Raw genomic sequence first — 19678 nt, forward strand, 5'->3', positions numbered from 1 at the left:
CTGTCTAGATGATCCTGCAATGCTTCTTTAACCAGTGCCTCCATTATTTTCCCTGGAACAGAAGTTAAACTAACAGGTCTGTGGATTGGGGTCACATTTGTACATCTCCTGGCCATGGGTACCTCCCCCGAGTCCAAGGAAGCTCTCATAATTATGGCTAAGGGTTTGCTTACTTCCTTTGCTGCCTCCTTTAATATAACTGGATTGATTCCATCCACCCCAGGTGCCTTGTGTTTATCTTCAACAATTTCTTCTCTGGCATTCCCCTCCCTGAATAACTCCTCATGTGTGAATGCCGATGCAAAATATTCATTTAGTTTGTTAGCTATCTGAGCAGGATCATGAACAGTTGAACCATTGATATCAAGTGGACCATCTGATTCATCCCCTTCCTTCTAGAGTTTACATAAGTAAAGAGTTCTTTGCTGTTTTTCTTTGCATCCTTTGCCAAAGATTTCTTGTAATCTGCCTTCACCTGCCTAACCTCCTCTGTAACTTGGTTACAGACCAGCTTATATCTATCATAGGCTTCTGTGTCACATGTTAATTTATATGTATCCCATGCATTTTTATTCTCTGTCACATGTCTAATTAGTTCATCTGGCATCCATTTAGGCCTAAATCTTGAACAGTATTTCTTTGTTGGTATGAAAAGCCTAGTAGCTTCCAAGATTAATTCTTTGAATGCTTCCCATTTTGAATTTGTTGTTGGTAACATTATCAGTTGGTTCCACCGTATAGAATTTAAATACTGTCTCAGACCTCCGTAGTCACCTTTACGAAAGCAAAACCCCTCCCTTTACCCTTGATAGTAGTTACCTCTTTGAGTAAATCCCACTTCAGCACACTGTGATCACTGCCACCTAGTGTTTCCTTTATCTGCAGATTCTTGATGCACGAAGAATCACTATGATAATCAGATCAAGAGTATTACTCCCTCTAGTTGCCCCCCAAACATGCTACTGTAGAAAAGAATCATCCAATAAATCCACAAAAGCTTTGCTAGTGTGAGTGATCAACCCAAAAATTCCAGTCAATATCCGGGAAATTAAAATCCCCCATTACAAAGCAGCCTAATTTACTTGCCCACTTTATTTCTCTGCACAATTGCTAATTATACTCATGAGATTCATTAGTCCTATAACACACATCTACTCTCATTTTTCCTTTCCCAGTGCTTATATCACACCAAACAGACTCAACATTGCATTGTCCACCCACATCAATTGGATGCACTTCCTTAGATTTTATGTGTTTCTTAACTAACAGCATAACCCCTCCTCCCTTCCTGTCCTGTCTATCCTTTCTGTACACATTGTACTCCCCAAATTCCAGTTCTGCACTGCTTATATCCGTGTGACACCATGCCTCTGATATCCCAACAATATCTCCCTTTGATGTCTTGACTAGCACTTCAAGCTCATCGAATTTATTAACTAAACTCCTAGCATTGGTGTACATGCAAGTATACATGCACCTGTTCTTTTTCTTAGCTACCCTAACACAGCCCATGTATTTATTTGTTCCACTATGACTCCCAGCAGTCTTGGAAATTCCCATTGCCTTGCTTTCCTGGCTGTTGCTCAATTGCATTTCAATAGAAGTAGTGCAAGAATCACTTTTACCTCTGCTAGCAGCTACTGTTAATCTGTTAATCTGTTAGTCCGTGTATCTCCCCAAGCTAGCAGTTTTCCCGATCCACCTAACTCTGCCTCGATAGCATCAGCAAATATTCTTGCACCCTTTCTGTTTAAGTGTATCCCATCCCTGTAGAAGCAGTCCCTCCTGTTAACAAGCATAGACCAGGCTGAGAAAAATTCTACCCTTGAGCCTTGCACAATCTCTCCAGGGCAGAATTGATCGATAAGGCTCCCATCCTATACTCCCTCCTATCGTGTCTTCAATTACAGACACTTTCAAATTCAACCCTAACTCACGGCTTTTTTTCAGCATTGTCTTGTACTTGTTAAGTAATTCTGCCGGTCTCCTACTCTTAATATCATTAGTGGCAACGTGTACATTAGAACACTGTTCGAAAGAATCGCGTTCTAATGTCCCGTGACTACCAAATACGGAGGACGCGGAAAGGTCGGGGATTGACCACCACATTCCCCCCGGAGAACATGGTCTTATTTGCTAATGCTCCTAAAAACCAAATAACAAACAAGAAACAAACCAGCCCTTAAAGGATGATATCTGCCTTACAACGTCATCAACCTTTGCCCCTGGCAGACATACTCTGGTCCTGTTCCATCTATCCTTTTTGCACAATATGTTTCCTGTTTCCCTGACAATAGAGTCACCTACAACAACTAGTTCCTTTGGGACCAGCGCATTCTGCCTTGAGGGTTACCGCTGTCTTGCGTGGTGTTCAAGTGCAAGCTCTGGTATTGATGTGGGCAGCTGAGAGCTTGATGGGCCCCTCAATTTAAATCCTTTGAGGGCATTCATCCTGTCCTTCAAGCTCTCATATAAGGCCATAACAATGCCAAGTTTCCGCCTGATTTCCTCGCACTCCTTACATTACACACACACACACACACACACACACACACACACACACACACACACACACACACACACACAAAGACATTCCCCTTGGCAATATCATGTCCCATTCCTGATTGCTCCACAAATATCAAACAAGCAGTGCATTTCAATAGACTGTGATTTCTGAGGACAACCACTCCCCTCAGTTCTCCTGAGCCAAAGCATTTACACTAGTTTGAGCCTTTTGCTTTGCTGCTCTGGTCTGAGTCATGATTTCTATTCAAGTTTAATAAAATTTCAATACAAAATATAACCCTAAACCTATATCCTAATGCAGTTATACACTATATATATGTATTTTGGTATCGAATATTATCTCCGAGTTACATTATATGACTTTCTTAATCCCTGTCAACTTATATGTATTAATTTATGAAGTTACGTTTGTAATAACTAGGTTGCTATATTTAATTAGTTAAAAAAATTAAATTCAATTGACAATGAAATTTAATAAGATTAATAAATTTTACTGATTAATTGATACTACTATACTCACTATCTAGTTTTCCGTTATACCTTACGCTAGCACACATTGTATCATATAACAATGGCGGCTAGTTACAAACGGTTAATCTACGGACACGAGGTATTATTTACTTTCCAAATCGCACTATCTAAATTCATAGTAAACCACGGAGCTTGACTAGGTCTATAAGCTACTTATAGAAAATAATTTAATCTAACAATTATGTTAATAAAGCTGCTAAGTATAATTAAAAACTTTTCGTTTGTGGGAACTGCAAAACCTGGCCACACGTGAATTTGATACCCTTACCGATACAAAGTAATAACCTACAAAATCCCTATCTAAATTCAATTTAAACTAAAGAATTGTTACTAAGAATATAAAGCAACTCTAAAAAATAAATTAATATGCCAATTTAAGTCAATAAAAAAGCAAAAACTTCTCTATTTGCTGGGGCCGTAAAAACTTCGCAGACTTTGACTTTGCAAGAAATGTCTAAGGAGGTAGGTAGGTAGCTAGAAAGGCTCCTATGGTTAAAGGTAGGGATAAGGATGTCATTGTACCTCTGTGTAAGATGCAGAGGGACAGTGACATCTCTTGAAATAATATTTGGAATATTCAGTTCAGGTCTGGAGGCCCCACTTCAAGAAAGCCATAGAACTTGTACAGAGGTTTCAAACAAGAGTAGCCAGATTGTTTTTGTGGGAATAATTGATGCCCATACAAAAACAGCTTAGAATGTGCAGCATATAAACCTTGGTAATTAGACATCTTACAGGTATCTGAGGTATCTGATTGATAATATATATATATATATATATATATATATATATATATATATATATATATATAAAAAAAGGTAAGTATCGGTGTATTTCTGTATTTGGTAGGGGAGGTGATCTATCAAGTGTAATAACCATGGAAGAATTGAGAAAACCTGTATGCTAAAAAACAAAATACTTGAAATAAAATGTAATTAATATAAGCATAATTATTGTAATGGGGGATGGCAGTGAAAATTGTAGGAGCCACCGCAATAAGCCTTTTTCTGTTATGATGTACACGTAAAAAGTATACGTATAGATCATAGCCGACCCAACAGAGACCAGAAGGAAGAATAAAAGACTAAATAAACTTTAAAAAAAAATAATAAATAATAATAATAATAATAATAATTAAATGCGTTCGTGCCGATAGAATCCTGTGGAAAAAGAAGAATGAAATATAAGATCAAAGAAATCTACGGGATGGGGCAAAACAAGAAAACTTACTGTCTGTATGGACTGGAAGATGTTGAAAGCCAATGGTTACCAAAGGAGAGAGCTGAGTTTTCATGTGCAGTGTATATATGTGTCAGTTGAAGTGGCCCCGAGTGTGTGTGTGTGTGGGGGGGGGTAATTGTGGATTCATAAACAGGAACTGTACCCATGTGACAGGGAAGTGAACAATTAAACAGATGAGGCAAAAAGCCAGCAGAGGGAGAAACAAAAACTAACAAAGTATTGTAGAAAAGACACTAAACTTTTTAATAGAAGAAACAAGTAGCGATAGTAGAGAAATAGCATCTTGATATTGCTTTCGGCCAGACTGATTGCTCACGAGAAATAAAATCTATTAAAAAGAACAGCAGAAAGTAAGATTGGAATGGAGGTGAATAAAGTAGTGCTCGGGCTGTCCGGGGTTGCAAACCTGTACCACAGTCGGTCCCTGGATGGATGACTGGACAATTGCCTCATGTGTTTAAGTCAATAATGTTAATGTAATTAAAATCAAAATAATATTTTTAAGATAAAAAATAAAATAAAATAAAATAAACAATAATGAAGACAGGACAAGACAAATAACATAATACTTCCATATATAGACAATCCCTGGGTACAAGCTTTCCATATATATATATATATATATATGATAAGTATAATGAGCAATTGTGCAGAGAAAAAGGGTGGGCTATTAAATCAGAATGTCTTATAGTGGGTGATTTCAAAATTACAGATATTGACTGGAACATGTGGGTTGGTCACTGTCACACTAGTAAGACTTTTGTGGATTTATTGAATGACTGTTTTCTACAGCAACATGTTTGAGAGGCAACTAGAGGGAGTAATACTCTTGATCTGATTATCAGCAGTGATTCTTCATGCATTAAGAATCTGCAGATAAAGGAACCACTAGGTGGCAGTGATCACAGTGTACTGATGTGGGATTTACTTAAACATGTAACTACCATCAGGGGTAAGGGGAAGGGTTTTTGTAAAGGTGACTACAGTGGTCTCAGAGAGTTTTTAAATTCTAGACAGTGGGATCAACTGATGATGTTACCAACAGTGAATTCTAAACGGGAAGCCTTCAGGGACTTAATCTTGGAGGCTACTAGGCTTTTCATACTAACTAATTCAAATCAAAAGGGACTGTGAAGCCCCATAAGTCCTATTTATTAGATACCAACTAAGAAATACTGTTCAAGGTTTAGGCCTAAATGGATATCAGATGAATTAATGCAGCTCGTGGTAGAGATGAAAAATGCATGGGATACATATAAATTATCAGGTGACACAGAAGCCTGTGGCAGATATAAGATAGTCTGTAATCAAGTCACAAAGGAGGTTAGGCAGGCAAAGTCAGATTACAAGAAATCTTTGGCAAAGGAGGTAAAGAAAACAGCAGAGAGTCTTTACTTATGTAAACTCTAGAAGGAAAGGGATGAATTAGGTTGGTCCACTTAACATAGATGGTTTGACTATTGATGTACATGTTCAGATGATGATTAACTATTGATGTACATGCTCTGATGTACGTGATAAACTACATCAGTTATTCAAGGAGGAGAATGCCATAAGTTTATCAAATTCTAACATGGAGCTAAGTGATTTTGTAATAATTGAGTGCAAAGTGGAGAAGAAATTGTTGATATAACCTGGGATCTATCCAGTTATATTAAAGAAGGCAGTAAAGGAAGTAAGCAAACCCTTAGCCTTAATTATGAAAGCTTCCTTGGACACAGGGGGAGGTTCCCATGAACTGGAGATGTGAAATGTGTCCCCAATTCACAAAGGGGGACACCAGTAAATTACAGACCTGTTAGTCTAACTTCTGTTTCAGGGAAAATAATGGAGTCACTGCTTAAGGAAGCAATGCAGGATCATTTAGACAAGACTGCAGTTATAGTTCAGACACAACATGGGTTTGTTAAGGGGAAGTCTTGTCTGACAAATTTGATTGTATACTATGATGTGGTCACAAAGGAAATGGATGCAAAGAATAATTTTGATATCATGTACTTGGATTTTAGGAAAGCTTTTGATACTGTGGCACATGGAAGACGTCTGTACAAATTGGAGCAGTATGGCATTAAGGGCAAGTTGCTGCAATGGATAAAAGGATGGTCGAGTGAGAGAAGACAGAGAGTGGTTATCAATGGTCACTGCTCTTCATTGACTAATGTTATTAATGGAGTCCCCCAGGGTTCAGTGTTGGGCCCATTGTTGTTTTCGGTATTTATCAATGATATTGATAAAGGTGTATCAGGCTTAATGTCTGAGTTTGAAGATGATATTAAGATTAGAAAACAGGCCTTGCGCGTTGGGTTGCATATTATTCAAGTTTCTTGCGACGACCGACTTGTCGGTCGTCGCAAGAAACTTGGATGATGATGATGATGATACGAAGGTTGGCAGCATTGTTAATAACAGTAATGATAGTACGCTACTGCAACAGAATCTGGAAAAGTTGAGCAGATGGGCTCAGAGGTGGCAACTGAAGTTTAACATTGACAAATGAAAAGTACTGCATATGGGTAGCACTTACCCCAGAGTAATGTATCAACTGGGTGGTACTACACTTAGTGTAGTGGAGAATGAAAAGGACCTGGGGGTAATTGTGCAGTCAGATATGAAGTTTTCCAAGCAATGCAAAAAGGCTGCAAGAGTAGCTCATGGTGTTTTGTCAGTGATATACATAATTTTTCACTAGCAGGGATAAGGAGGTGATTGTCCCCTTGTATAAGGCCACACCTTGAGTACTGTGTACAGGTCTAGAGGCCTCATTTTAGGAAAGATGTAGAGCTGCTGGAACGAGTACAGAGAAGAGCAACGAGATTGGTGAGGGGAACAAAGGGTTGGTGTTGTTGTTAATAAAGACTTAAATTCTGCAAATTGCAGCTTCTGGCGACTAGGCACCTCCTTGGTGATCTAATTGAGGTGTATAAGGCCTTAAATGGATTGAGAAAGCTCAATGCTAATGGGATTCATCATTTTGCTCAGATTACTCACCTGAGGGGGCATAAATTCAAATTGAGGAAAGATAATTGTAGAATAGATATGCAGAAATTCACCTTTATGCAGTGGGTGGTTGATAGTTGGAACAAACTTCCATCTGTTGTAGTGGAGGTCAGCAACGTAAATAAGTTCAAGGCAGAACTAGACAAATATTTGCAGTGAATGGATCGGTGATATCGGAAGGATGTTTTTTTGTTTTTTTTTGCATTATGCTATATAAGCTTGCTTTCTTGCATCATATGCCCCTACTAATATTAATGCAAATATATAAGAACCTGTAGGGGATCAGTAAAATGAATGAGGTTAGTTTATTCTCACTGGTAAGAGAGACAAGAACTAAGGATCAAACAGTCCTTGTCTTTCTTACCAGTGAGAGAGAAGGACCACAAGGACTATGGACCACAAATATAAAATCTTAAGCAGAAAGAGCAGGTTTACCTTCAGGCATTGCATTATAGGACACCAAAATAAATTATCTGCCATGGCACCAATTCAAGGCAGAGAATTTGGTGCAGTTCAGTGTAGAATTGGATAGTTCCTTTTTAGTTATGGGGAAAGTATGATTCTAGAAATTTTTTCTCTGTTTTTTTGGCAGATGTGGGGAAAGGTTGTTTCTTTGAAACATTTAACCATTCTGATACTAACCTAAAAACATTTAATATCGATTAACTAACTTAAAAGGAGTTAACCACTTTCATAATTCTAGTGTTAATGAGGAACTTGGTTTTATGAGAATCCTATGTTTTTAATGCAGAAACATAGTGAGTTGAGGTCATTTAGCGAACGTAAGAGACCAAAGTCATTTCATCTTCTTTACATTTGACAGAAACAACTAATGCTGATAATTCACATATGGGTATTCTCATATAGGATATTCTCAAATTGCATCTTTAATAGTTCTTTCAAACTGGAAAATAGAAGTGATTAATGGTTTTATGATTTTTTTTTTTTTAATTTTTAACAGAATTATTATTTATTATATATATATATATTTTTTTTTTTTTTTTTTTTTTTTTGAAAATAAAAGGTGCAGAAAATCCACTAGTTGATTAAAAACTAAAATTCTACATACAGTACGTATTGCCATTTGTTAAGAAAAATTGAAATACCTGTTTACTCGAAGAAGAAGAATTCAAAAAATCCATAAACTTTTTCCATAAATTCAAAAGAGAATTTCAGGTCATCTGCTACCATTGTTTTTTTTACTACTAAGGGCACAACCACTGCATTGTTAAAGAAGTCAGAATTTAAAAAGAATTTCATTTATGTTATAAAGGTATAATGGCACATGGCATTTACCCGTATGTATTTATTCCCTATTTATTATTATAGTGTGCACTCTTTTGTAGATTCTTGGTGTAGACATACTGGTCTCAATAGATATATTCCAAATATATTTGCCACTGCCAAGAGTTTCCCACGAGATTGGGGGAAGGAAGGCATGCATGAGTAACAGCATATAAAAAAAAAAAAAAAATCTGTTGGAACAGCTATTACACAGTAAACTCAAGCCACATGATGAAGCAAGGCGCCTCCGTAGCCAGGTGGGAAGGAGCAGCAGTGCATAGCACATGCTTCTTGATTAGACCAGGGTTCGAGCCCGTCACCACCAAATACGGAAGATGCGGAAAGGTTAGGGAATGACCACTGCATATCCCGGAGCAATATGGCCTTAGTTGCTAATGCTCCTAAAAAACCAGGGCGCCTCCGTAGCCAGGTGGGAAGGAGCAGCAGTGCGTAACACACGCTTCTTGATTAGACCGGGGTTCGAGCCCGTCACCACCAAATACGGAGGATGCGGAAAGGTCATTCAGGGAATAACCACCGCATATCCCGGAGCAATATGGCCTTAGTTGCTAATGCTCCTAAAAACCAAATAACTAACTAACAATCCTAAAAAACCAAATAACAACAACAACATGATGAAGTAAAAAAATTGGTTTTTACATTTGCTTGTAGCATTAAATTTGTCCAGTGCCAACTTCTGAAATCAACTAATAATAATCGTATTCATGTTATGATATTGGATGGTCATTAACCTCTCTGCAAATTAAAAGCATTTAAATTTCTTTATGTGGTTAACTTTTATCTATATATTAAATTAGCTATAAATAGTGTGTTCAGTATCGCCAATATACCCAAGCAAAGCAAATAAAAAAAAAAGCAAGAAATGTTAAATTAACAGCTCTATCTTCAATTTTCAGACAGCCGACTTACAGCAATCATACATGTGAACAAAGCTTCATGAGATATATATATAAGTGTAATATTTTCATGTGAACGCTTCATGAGATATATATAAGTGTAATATTTTCATGTGAACGCTTCATGAGATATATATAAGTGTAATATTTTCATGTGAACGCTTCATGAGATATATATATATAGAAAAAAAATGTGTTATATTTTCACAAATGAAAACAAATTATTATTATTAGCTATATGGTGCAAGGAAGCCTGAGGCTTATGCTGCACCAGCCAAAAAAAAAAAATTCCCCGAGTCACCCTGACAGAGAGAGAGAGAGAGAGAGAGAGAGAGTGTCAAAAGTAGAAGGGAATCATCAAGAAAGAGAAGAATGATGATAAACAGCTCAGGACCCTAGGTGTGCAAAGCCCATACTCACCAGATGGGGTTATGAAATGAAATATTTCACAAATGTAATATTTTTTCCTTCAGATATTATTATTATTTTTTGCTCCATTCAAGCAAAAAGGATAATGTTTGCTGTATTGATGTTGAATAAGAAATTAATTATGAATTACTGTCCAGGTAACTAATTTTTATGCTGCACATGATCACATTGCAATTTTTATGATCACAGCAGTTGAGTTTCTACCCTGATATCAACCCTCAACTTACCTTTAACTTAATGCAAAGCAAATCAAAAAAGCAAGTTCATTTGAACAATCTTGTTTGTCGTGCAATCCAATTAATTTTGCTTAATCAGCACTGTTAAGATTTTCCTTAACATTGACAGTTTCACTTACTTTGATAAAAAAAAAAAAAAAAATCTGCATTTTCAGTACAAATTGTGGTTTCATTCTGCACTTACAATTGAAAACAGGCAACAACAAATTCCATGTTTTAAAATAATCAAGTGAACTTCCTCAGTTAGTATTGCCAATTCCCGAATACATAATTTGTTATTCTGTTTGCTGGTTACTATTCTTTACTTGGATCAGATTAATATATAAATATGAACAAACATGATTTTTGACTGTACTTCTAGATAGTTCAGCCACTGTTTGTTATAGTCATGATATGTGATTTCTTTACCTTCCAAGTAATCACAGAAAAAAACTTTCAGACTTAGCTGCACAGCATGTTTTCTGCCCCATTCAATTTTTTTTTGGATAAAAAGGCAAGAAATAATTAAAAATTATGATGTCATCCATTATTTTTTTCTAATGGATATAAATATGAGCAAAACATATATATTTTTAGTTGTAGCAGCCTTATTATCTGATAATTACATCTGTATTCATTGTTACCTTTATAGCCAATTTTTCATGAAATTAACTCAAAATTGAGGTGACATTTACATTCCTCTAATGGAAATTTGTGTTATATATTCACCAGAAACATGCAGTTTTCATGTGACATTTATTTTGTTCTGTTAAATGAGTTTTTCCTAAAAAATGCTTCTTTCCAGAAATATCTAGTTTTAATTTAAGGTGTTTACTCTGAAAGTACATGGCATACATCAGTGCATTTGGTATCTCTGAACTCAGGTCTTTGGAGAGTAGACCATTTAATAATATGACATTGCTTGTATTTCAGTCTGGAGAGGAGATGGTGACCTCCTCTATCTTCTATCCTCCTCTATGTACAGAAAATCAACTCAAGCAGAAAATTGTTCATTAAGAATATCTAACACAGCATTTGCTGTATATGGTCAAGTACCCATTCTATGTAAAAAAAAATGTTTTGGTGAATTTTAGACCTGTGACTTAGAGGAAAGGATAGATTATTCAATTTAATTCAATTTATTTATGAGTGCTGAATCATCAGCACTCATAATTAAAAAGAAAAGTTGGTAGAACAATACTATCACCCAAAACACCCCACTATGTTCCTCTATATCACACTATGTGCATGTTCCTCTCAATAGTGTAGAAATTTATATGAAAATGCATTGTCAACAACCACATGCTTGTTAAAATTCATATTTGGACTGTAGAAGTTGGCCTTTCCTGTCTTTATCTCTGTTTCAGAGAATTTGCGGTGCTTGACTTTTGTATGGAATTAACTTTTAAACAGACTTAATAAATGGTAGCAATAGCTTAATATTTTTAGTACTCACCTTAATATAAACTGCAGTTGGATTTAGATTAAGTGGAGCGGGAATTAGCTAAAATTGAGGTTAATATGGGTGAGCTTAATTGTTTAATGGAATTAAAATGCGCTCAAGGAAATAGAAGTGCACGTCCTTGGTTGTCATGAAATAAATTGGAACTTGAGAATGTAATCACAGAGACCAATAGCCATAACGATTTGCTTTCGTATTAACGTCTTCAGTTGGTAATAGTGAAGAAGAGAACCTCCACCAAACTTGCAGGTCTTGAATATGGTTTCAGTTTTGCCATCAAAGATAATAACTGTCCTTCTAAAGATTGTATTGTAGAACTTCAGACCAAATTAGAACATCACCCAGATAAATGGCGCATAATACACCAATCTAATTCCATTCTAAAATCAAAATTCCAATCGCAACCCAATATAAATAAACAATAGTTAATGGACATAAAAAAGTTACGAAATAACCCAAACATTATCATACGAAAAGCAGATAAAGGAGACACTTTAGTTATCCTAAATAAAAGTACATATATCGAAAAAATGAACCAAATTCTTTCTGATTCAGATACTTACAAACCAGATAACGCATATAATATCACCAAACATAAAAATAGACTTGATATTATTTTAAGAAATCTAAGGACAAATAAAGAAATCAACCTACATACCTTACAACAAATCAGCATACGAAACAACATCCTTTCGCATATGTTTGGAATTACCAAACTACATAAACCCAACCATCCACTAAGACCAATAATCTCATTTAATAAATCAGCTTTTGCCAACCTTTTTTCTTTTCTAGTTAAAATTATTTCCCCCCCTCACATGATTTTCTAAATTTAGAGTTAAGAATACCATCCAAGCATTTGAGAAAATAAATCCTATTATTATTTCCAACACAGATATTTTAGCATCCTTTGATATTGTTTCATTATATACCAATGTACATCTACCAAAACTGCTTTACAGGCCCTATGCTAATTAATCGCACCTCCCTTTCAATCAGTAGTATACTAGAACTCACCTCCTTTCTATTAGACACTAGACATTTCCGTTTCAATGACCAAATATATCAACAAATATTTGGTTTACCCATGGGACTGGGGATCTCAGCCCCTCTATCTGAAATATACTTAGCCTCCATAGAAAATAAAATCTTACAACCTTACCCTGCAGAATTAAAATTATACATGCGTTATGCCGATGACATTCTTATAATTAGTAATAAAACTTTAATTGACAGCCTTTTTACTAAATTTAATTCTTTCCATGATAGATTAAAGTATACCCTTGAATTAGAAGAAAACGGACAATTAAATTTTCTTAACCTAACTATATATAAATCCGATACTAATCTAAGATCTTCAGAAAAAATACCTACACTGGAAAATACTTACATTATGCATCACATCACCCCTTTAATACCAAAAAAGCAGTCTTATACAATCAAATATACAATGCCATCAAATATAGTTCCACGCAGAATGACCTATTTAATGAATTACAATATCTCACAGAAAAATTTACATCCAGAAAATAACCCCTTACAGTTGATTCAAAAAACAATTTCTAATGTTCAAAATAATATCAATAAACCATCTAAATATAACATACACAACAACACACGCTTAGTTCTTCCTTATCATAGTGACCTTGCTAGACACTTCCGGCAAATTTTTAGAAATACTGATATTACACTCATATTTTCTACATACAATAAAAGATCCATGTTCAACTCTTATAAAGAAACCTATAAATACCAAATCAGTGATATGAACAATATAGTATATTTAATAAAATGCCAACAAAAATGTAATGCATGTTATATTGGAAGCACCACTTCAAAATACGGCTCTACAAAAACATCAAACACATGAGCATACTACCATTATAATAGTTTTAGAACCGGACAATCAAATACAGAACTCACTAGTAGATTCAGCAGTTCCCATTATTAAATTAAAATCCAGTTTCAGAATTTACCAGTATGAAGCCCTAATCTTAGAATGGTTCTGACATCATTCTAAATTTAATGTATTAAACGAAAAACTACCATATAATCTCTCTCCAGCCTGGAATCTCACGCACCTGAGATTCCTGCTTGCATCAAAGAGCATCACGGGAACTTAGAGTTCTTTATATTCACGCGCTCTCTCTTCTTCACTATTACCAACTGAAGACGTTAATATGAAAGCCAATCGTTATGCCTATTGGCCTCTGTGATTTCATTCTCAAGTTCCAATTTTTTTCAATTTATTTCATGACAACCAAGGATGAAGACATGCACTTTTATTTCCTTGAGTGCATTTTAATTCCGTTCAAAACAATTAAGCTCACCCATATTAACTTCAATTTTAGCTAATTCCCACTCCACTTATTCTAAATCCAACTGCAGTTTATATTAAGGTGAGTACTAAAAATTAAGCTATTGCTACCATTTATTAAGTCAATTAAATTGGTACCTTAAGGAATCCTACAATTCATCTAATTGTCAGAATTTTAAACAGATTAAAATCTTTTTGAACAGTCTTATACAATGATGATTCTTCTAATACAGGTTGTTGAAAAAGCTGGTTTATAAATTTTCCAGGACTTCATAACAGTTCTTGTGGTACATATATAAAATTTTATGCAAGTTCTTACTGGCTTTTCAACCAACATTATCTTTCTTAATGTCAGCTGCAGATTCAATTGTTTCAAACTCAACTACAATGATTATTGCATACCTGCTTTCATCTTTTCTGCATACATATGAAGTTAACTTCAGCTTACACTGAACTTTAGTAACTAGAAATTTGTTAAAATTGTTTCACTAAGATTACATATAGCTTCCTGTTGTGTGCTGCCATCTGACACTCAGTACTTTTTTTCGTGAAGGGCTTAGTACATGCTTCCAAGTTTGCTGAGTCTGAGACATCAAAGGCATATTAATATATGCTATGCATTTTTGAAAATATATAATATTTGATAACAAGGTCAGTATATAATACTGAACCTCATTGCTCTTTCATTTACTAACTAATAGTATGTTTTCCAAAATACCTGGCATGCATCAGCATGCAAAAATATACAATTGGAATGTCTCTTTTTGGAAGTTTCGTATTTTTGAAATAAATGCAGTTGCCCTTTGCATTGTTATTCAGGCTTAGGATTATTTTGATGTGTAAGCATCTTTGGTGGCACCTACTAAATTTCGGACAGTAGTAAAATCAATTTGTCATGATTTTGCGATGCAGAAATGATGTTATTTGACATTTCCATTTCATAACAAAGAAAAACAGAGTCAGGAGAGGAGATCACGCAAAGTATTATGGGAGGTGATCTTAGATGTGCTCAGAGCTGGCTTAAACCAGCTGGTGGCAGAAAAATTTTTATGATTTGTGGCATACCACTTAGGTGGTTTTGGGCTAATCATTGCCTCCCATGGCAGAAACCTTTTGGTAACCAGAGAAATGGATATCTTGAGGGCAGTGATCTTGGAGGTGCTCAGAGCTGGCATAAACCAGCTCTGAGCACATCCAAGATCATTACATTACATGCGCTTCAGCCTTACCAGTTGAAGCGCATGTAATGTAGGCATTACAGTACCCATCTGTATTACTGAAGTGGTTTTTCCATCAAGAGGCAAATCATAAATGTTTTTCTGCAACCAGCTGGGCCAGTCAAGAATATTTGAATTGGTTCACAATTGGGAGAAAACAGACTCCAAATTACATGTATGAGTAGAATCTTTTGCTTGTCATTGGTCATTCTCAGTAAGTTGCAGAAGTCTTTGTTGGTCATCAAGTTTTTGCGTTTATTTGCAGTTGTGCCAAGTTGGTTGATCATGGCAAGCTTTAGATCCTCATTCATCTTGCTGTTTGGATGATTGTAAAAGTTTTGAAAGGAGTCTTCTTCTCACAGTCACATTACAAGGCTATGCAGGTCATTATTGCATGCTTCGTCAAGGTCAATGTCGTCGTTGTCTTGACACATCGCCTTACATATTTCAATCATTTTACGAATGTCCAAGTCCAATTCATATAATTTATGATCTAGTATGAGCTCTTCATTGTCATCATAGATCTTGACATATTTCACCTGTAACAGTATTTCTGTTTCCTCATTGTGAAATGGAATGTTCAGTGTTACCATCTTGCGTTTGTACTCGTTGAGATCCTGAGCCGGGTCATAATTTCGATAGCCTATTATGCGTGGATACTGTCATTTCTTGCAGATCTTTTAGCACTGCATGTGTAATTTGCGACAAAGCAATGACAGAATAACATGATCCAACATGACAATATGATTATAATAATAAAAATACTTGTATTGTTGCAATCATACTATTCAACAAATGGCTGTAATCAAATGGGTAATTAGGCTATTAGCCTAACCTCTTCCAAATGTTGATTCAGTAGAGTAAGCAGCAGGCGTTTGTATCCTATTTATTGCTAACATTTATTTGGTAGAATAAGTATTGGGCGTGAGCATAAATTACATTGTTCATGATTTCAGTTGTAGCTGTTCGAAATTTAGTAGGTGTTGTCAAAGATGTTTACACATAAATCATATTTCATGTGTACAGGTACAAACATGATTTTTTTTTTTTTTTTTTAAATTAAGTTGCTATTTTTTATAATAATGCGACTGTTTTTTTAACAGTTACCTTCCATCACTAATGTTTGGCTGTGAGTGGGAACTCTGTGAAGGAGGAGTAAGGTGGCCCTCAGCATCACTCAGCAAGTGAATTTACAGCTTTTAACAAAAACCACATCAGAAATGGAGACATCCAGAAAATGTCATGGGCAAGGATGTCATCCACTTCGAGAAAAGATGGGCAGTGCATGTCACCAGAATGAGAGACATGAGATGGACCTCTGGAATCACCAGATTGACAACCATGAGATATCAAAAGGAAACTTAGAAGAATCCCACTGAGATCAGAGGATGAAGTCACCCTCTGATCTGTAAATCTACCAATCTCACAGCTGGATGAAAACATGTGCCATCAAGATTAAAGTGATGAAATATGATGGAAATAGACAATTTTAGTTGGTGGGCACATGGCCAACAGTGAGGGATTTGATTTGTTTTACAACTATATCTACAATTCTCGGGTCAGGCCATACTGAATGAATACTAATATTCTAATATTCATATTTACATCATCCTAATGGATTTTTAAAACTTTTAATTGTTTTTGGCATACTTTATATACCATTGAGCTCTTATTGGACAGTTCTCTAATATGAAATACTAACCTGGTATTACGTTAGTTCCATTCACAAAACATGCACAGACAGTAGCAACTTTTATAATTGTTTATTCAATGATAGTCCTTGCAAACCTGATAAGAAAGACATTTTTCTTGATAGCCTGAATATGGTGTGAGCTTTATTATTTGTGAATAAACTTGTTATATATAGTGTGCATATAACTTTTCCCCTCATAAATATTGTAACATTTTGTATGACCCTCCCCAACTCATACCTTGTTGTACATCACTTGTTAATAGAGCAGCAAGCTCCCACTCTCAGCAGTAGGAAAGAAGGCAGTGTACTATATTCCTTAATTTTTAAGATAAGAAAGCCTGCCCTTTAACTTAGAAAAATTGTTGCATTTTATGAATACCTTTTATAATAAATTTCTTATTTCAGGTGAAAAAGCTCCAAAAATAAGCCTTAATAAAACTGACTTTACTGGTGAAGCTGGAAAACCATTAGTAATTGAAATTCCATACTCAGGTAACATATAAATTATGCATGCCCCTCCTATTTAGTTATATATATATATATATTTCTTTTTAGTGTAAAATATTTTTGGGAAGATACTGAATTATCAGTGCTGCATCTTTCATTAAGACCAGCCCCTCTCTCAGAGATTGGGCATTTATGCCCAAAGCCTACCAGGGTAATCATTGGGCCATTTTCTTTACTTTTTCTTTAAACTGTCTTGCCCTCCTGCTTTTTTCTTATAAGTTATGGTTATCTGAAAACTAAGTTGTTCTTGCTTTACTTTCTCTCTTTTCTGCTCAGATCTCCATTGATATATGTATATTCAAATTCTTTATTAGGCTCTTTTATATAGCTTATAATGTGTTCCCCACACTAAAAAACAATTTCCATATACTATTATACACTTATGTATGTTTCTTTGCCATACTAATTCTTTCCTTATAATGGGGCCTTCGATCATGAAGTTTGACATTTATGCTCGTGGCTTCCCAAACCTCTGTTTTGCCCCCCCCCACACTTTATGTACTGTATTGCACTTACTTGTTTGCTACTTAGTGCATTGATCTTATATTGTGGTGATACTTTTCTATTAGTTGATTTGGTATTGCACTGTTCTAAATACAAAAGTCTTCTCCGATGGACAAGTATGCCACTATTTCTTTAAAGTGTATGTTACTACCCAGACCATGATTTTTGACTCTGATTAGGGTCTCATTGGTGAGTAGCTATGCTTTTTGAACACCAGACATACAACTTTGTATCTCAGATATATCTACACTATATCTGAGAATCAAAGTGCTGCAGTAAATGCAGTAGACATGGTTAAATCTACTACAAAAGCCTCAAGCTATGAAAGCTATAAAAAATCTTTGTACTCTTTGTACATATGAGTAGCTTCTTTCTGTACACAACTTTGAGCAAATCAGGTTTGCTACTTAGTGCATCAATCCCATTTATTTTTAATATTGCAGTTTTGTATCTTCTAACATTATAACAAATGTTTTATGACAATTTTCTTATTCTTCTGTATTCTTCTGATGATAAAGATGAGCTGTGATTACCCATTTTTACTTGCTGATGGTTAATAGGATCTTTACCTGCTTCAACCTAGATTTTTATTTTTATTCAATTCACAATTGAGTTACCAATAGCTGCACATTAATACTGGTACTGTGGATTTAGTTCATTTAGTTTTTATAATTTTATGCTACTCATTTTTATTTTTGTAGAGAACATTGTTTTTTATTTCTGCTTAAAGTCTGTAATCTGTTCTATCTTCTCTTTATTTTTAATTTCTTTCTTTCTATCCTTGAAATATTTGTTTCTGATATGAAGACACGTTACCCTTTGTTTCAAACCATCCTCCTAATTTATTGTTTAATATATATATATACATATACAGTTTTGCCCAATTTATACAGTCATTTATAGAAAATTTAGTTAAGTTTCAAATCCCTTTAATTTAAAGCTTAAAACAAACAAAGGACAAGAAACTTTTTGAAGATGATGCCCTTGTTAAGTAATAAGTAAATATAGAACTGGCACATGTACCTATAGCAATGTTTTGAGGAACTTTGCATGTTAATCCTTTCTTGCCGATAATAAAAGCTTCTACCACTGATAATTGATATGTCCTTTTTTTTTACAAGAAAGCATAATATTTACAATGTACAGGATAACAGAATCCTGATGCCAATTATATACCGTACTGCATGGCTACGTGCTATACTGAGCTCTGAGTCAAAAAAAAAAAAAAAAAAAATTTGTAGTACTTTATGTCCATTACTACATTAGAAAGCTTTAATAATAATAAAAAAAAGCGTAACCAAAACAAATCAAAAGTTGGTTAAATTACACAAATCTGAAAACAGTCAGTTTACAGAAGGGTTCGGCAAGCAGGTTTTAACCCTACTAGCTCCCAACAGTTTTGGCCTTATCCAATTCACTTATCATGTCATTATTATTAGATGACGACCCTGATTTGCTGTTGACCATGGCAATCATGACTGCCTTAGCCAGTCTACCCCTGGCTTTCTGTAATCTTCTTACCATGCAGATCTTGACATGCAGATCTTTAAAATATTTCAAGAACATAGAGTTTTAAGTTAGACAGAAAAGGTTGAAATGAGTGTGAAATGTAATAGAAGCAAGTAAAATTCTGATATCTTAGCAAAAATAATTAAAAACAGAGCTGTAATTTTTCCCATTCATTCAAAATTCCATCTCTGTTTTTAATTATTTATGTTGAAAGTCTCAAGTCTAAAGATGCTGCAGAAAAGAAAGAAGGTCCACCCTTCTTTGCATACTGATGTTGAAATTATTTTTTGCCAGCTAGAAGTCAGTGAGACCAATTCAACAAGAAAAA

At 35.0% G+C, this 19678-nt stretch overlaps 1 protein-coding gene across 2 annotated transcripts in view; it reads left to right on the forward strand.

Annotated features, from left to right (window-relative positions):
• Positions 1-19678, forward strand: part of LOC150079033 (twitchin-like) — a 2795346-nt gene that overhangs the window by 826357 nt on the left and 1949311 nt on the right. For both annotated transcript variants that reach the window (XM_090382361.1, XM_090382360.1), the window contains one exon: positions 17236-17322. In XM_090382361.1, coding sequence (XP_090238487.1) covers positions 17236-17322 — 87 coding nt within the window. The remainder of the gene's footprint in view (positions 1-17235; positions 17323-19678) is intronic.

This window comes from Mastigoproctus giganteus, chromosome 10, assembly GCF_048544385.1.
Source record: "Mastigoproctus giganteus isolate SK-2022 chromosome 10, ASM4854438v1, whole genome shotgun sequence".
Classification (NCBI taxonomy): domain Eukaryota; kingdom Metazoa; phylum Arthropoda; class Arachnida; order Uropygi; family Thelyphonidae; genus Mastigoproctus; species Mastigoproctus giganteus.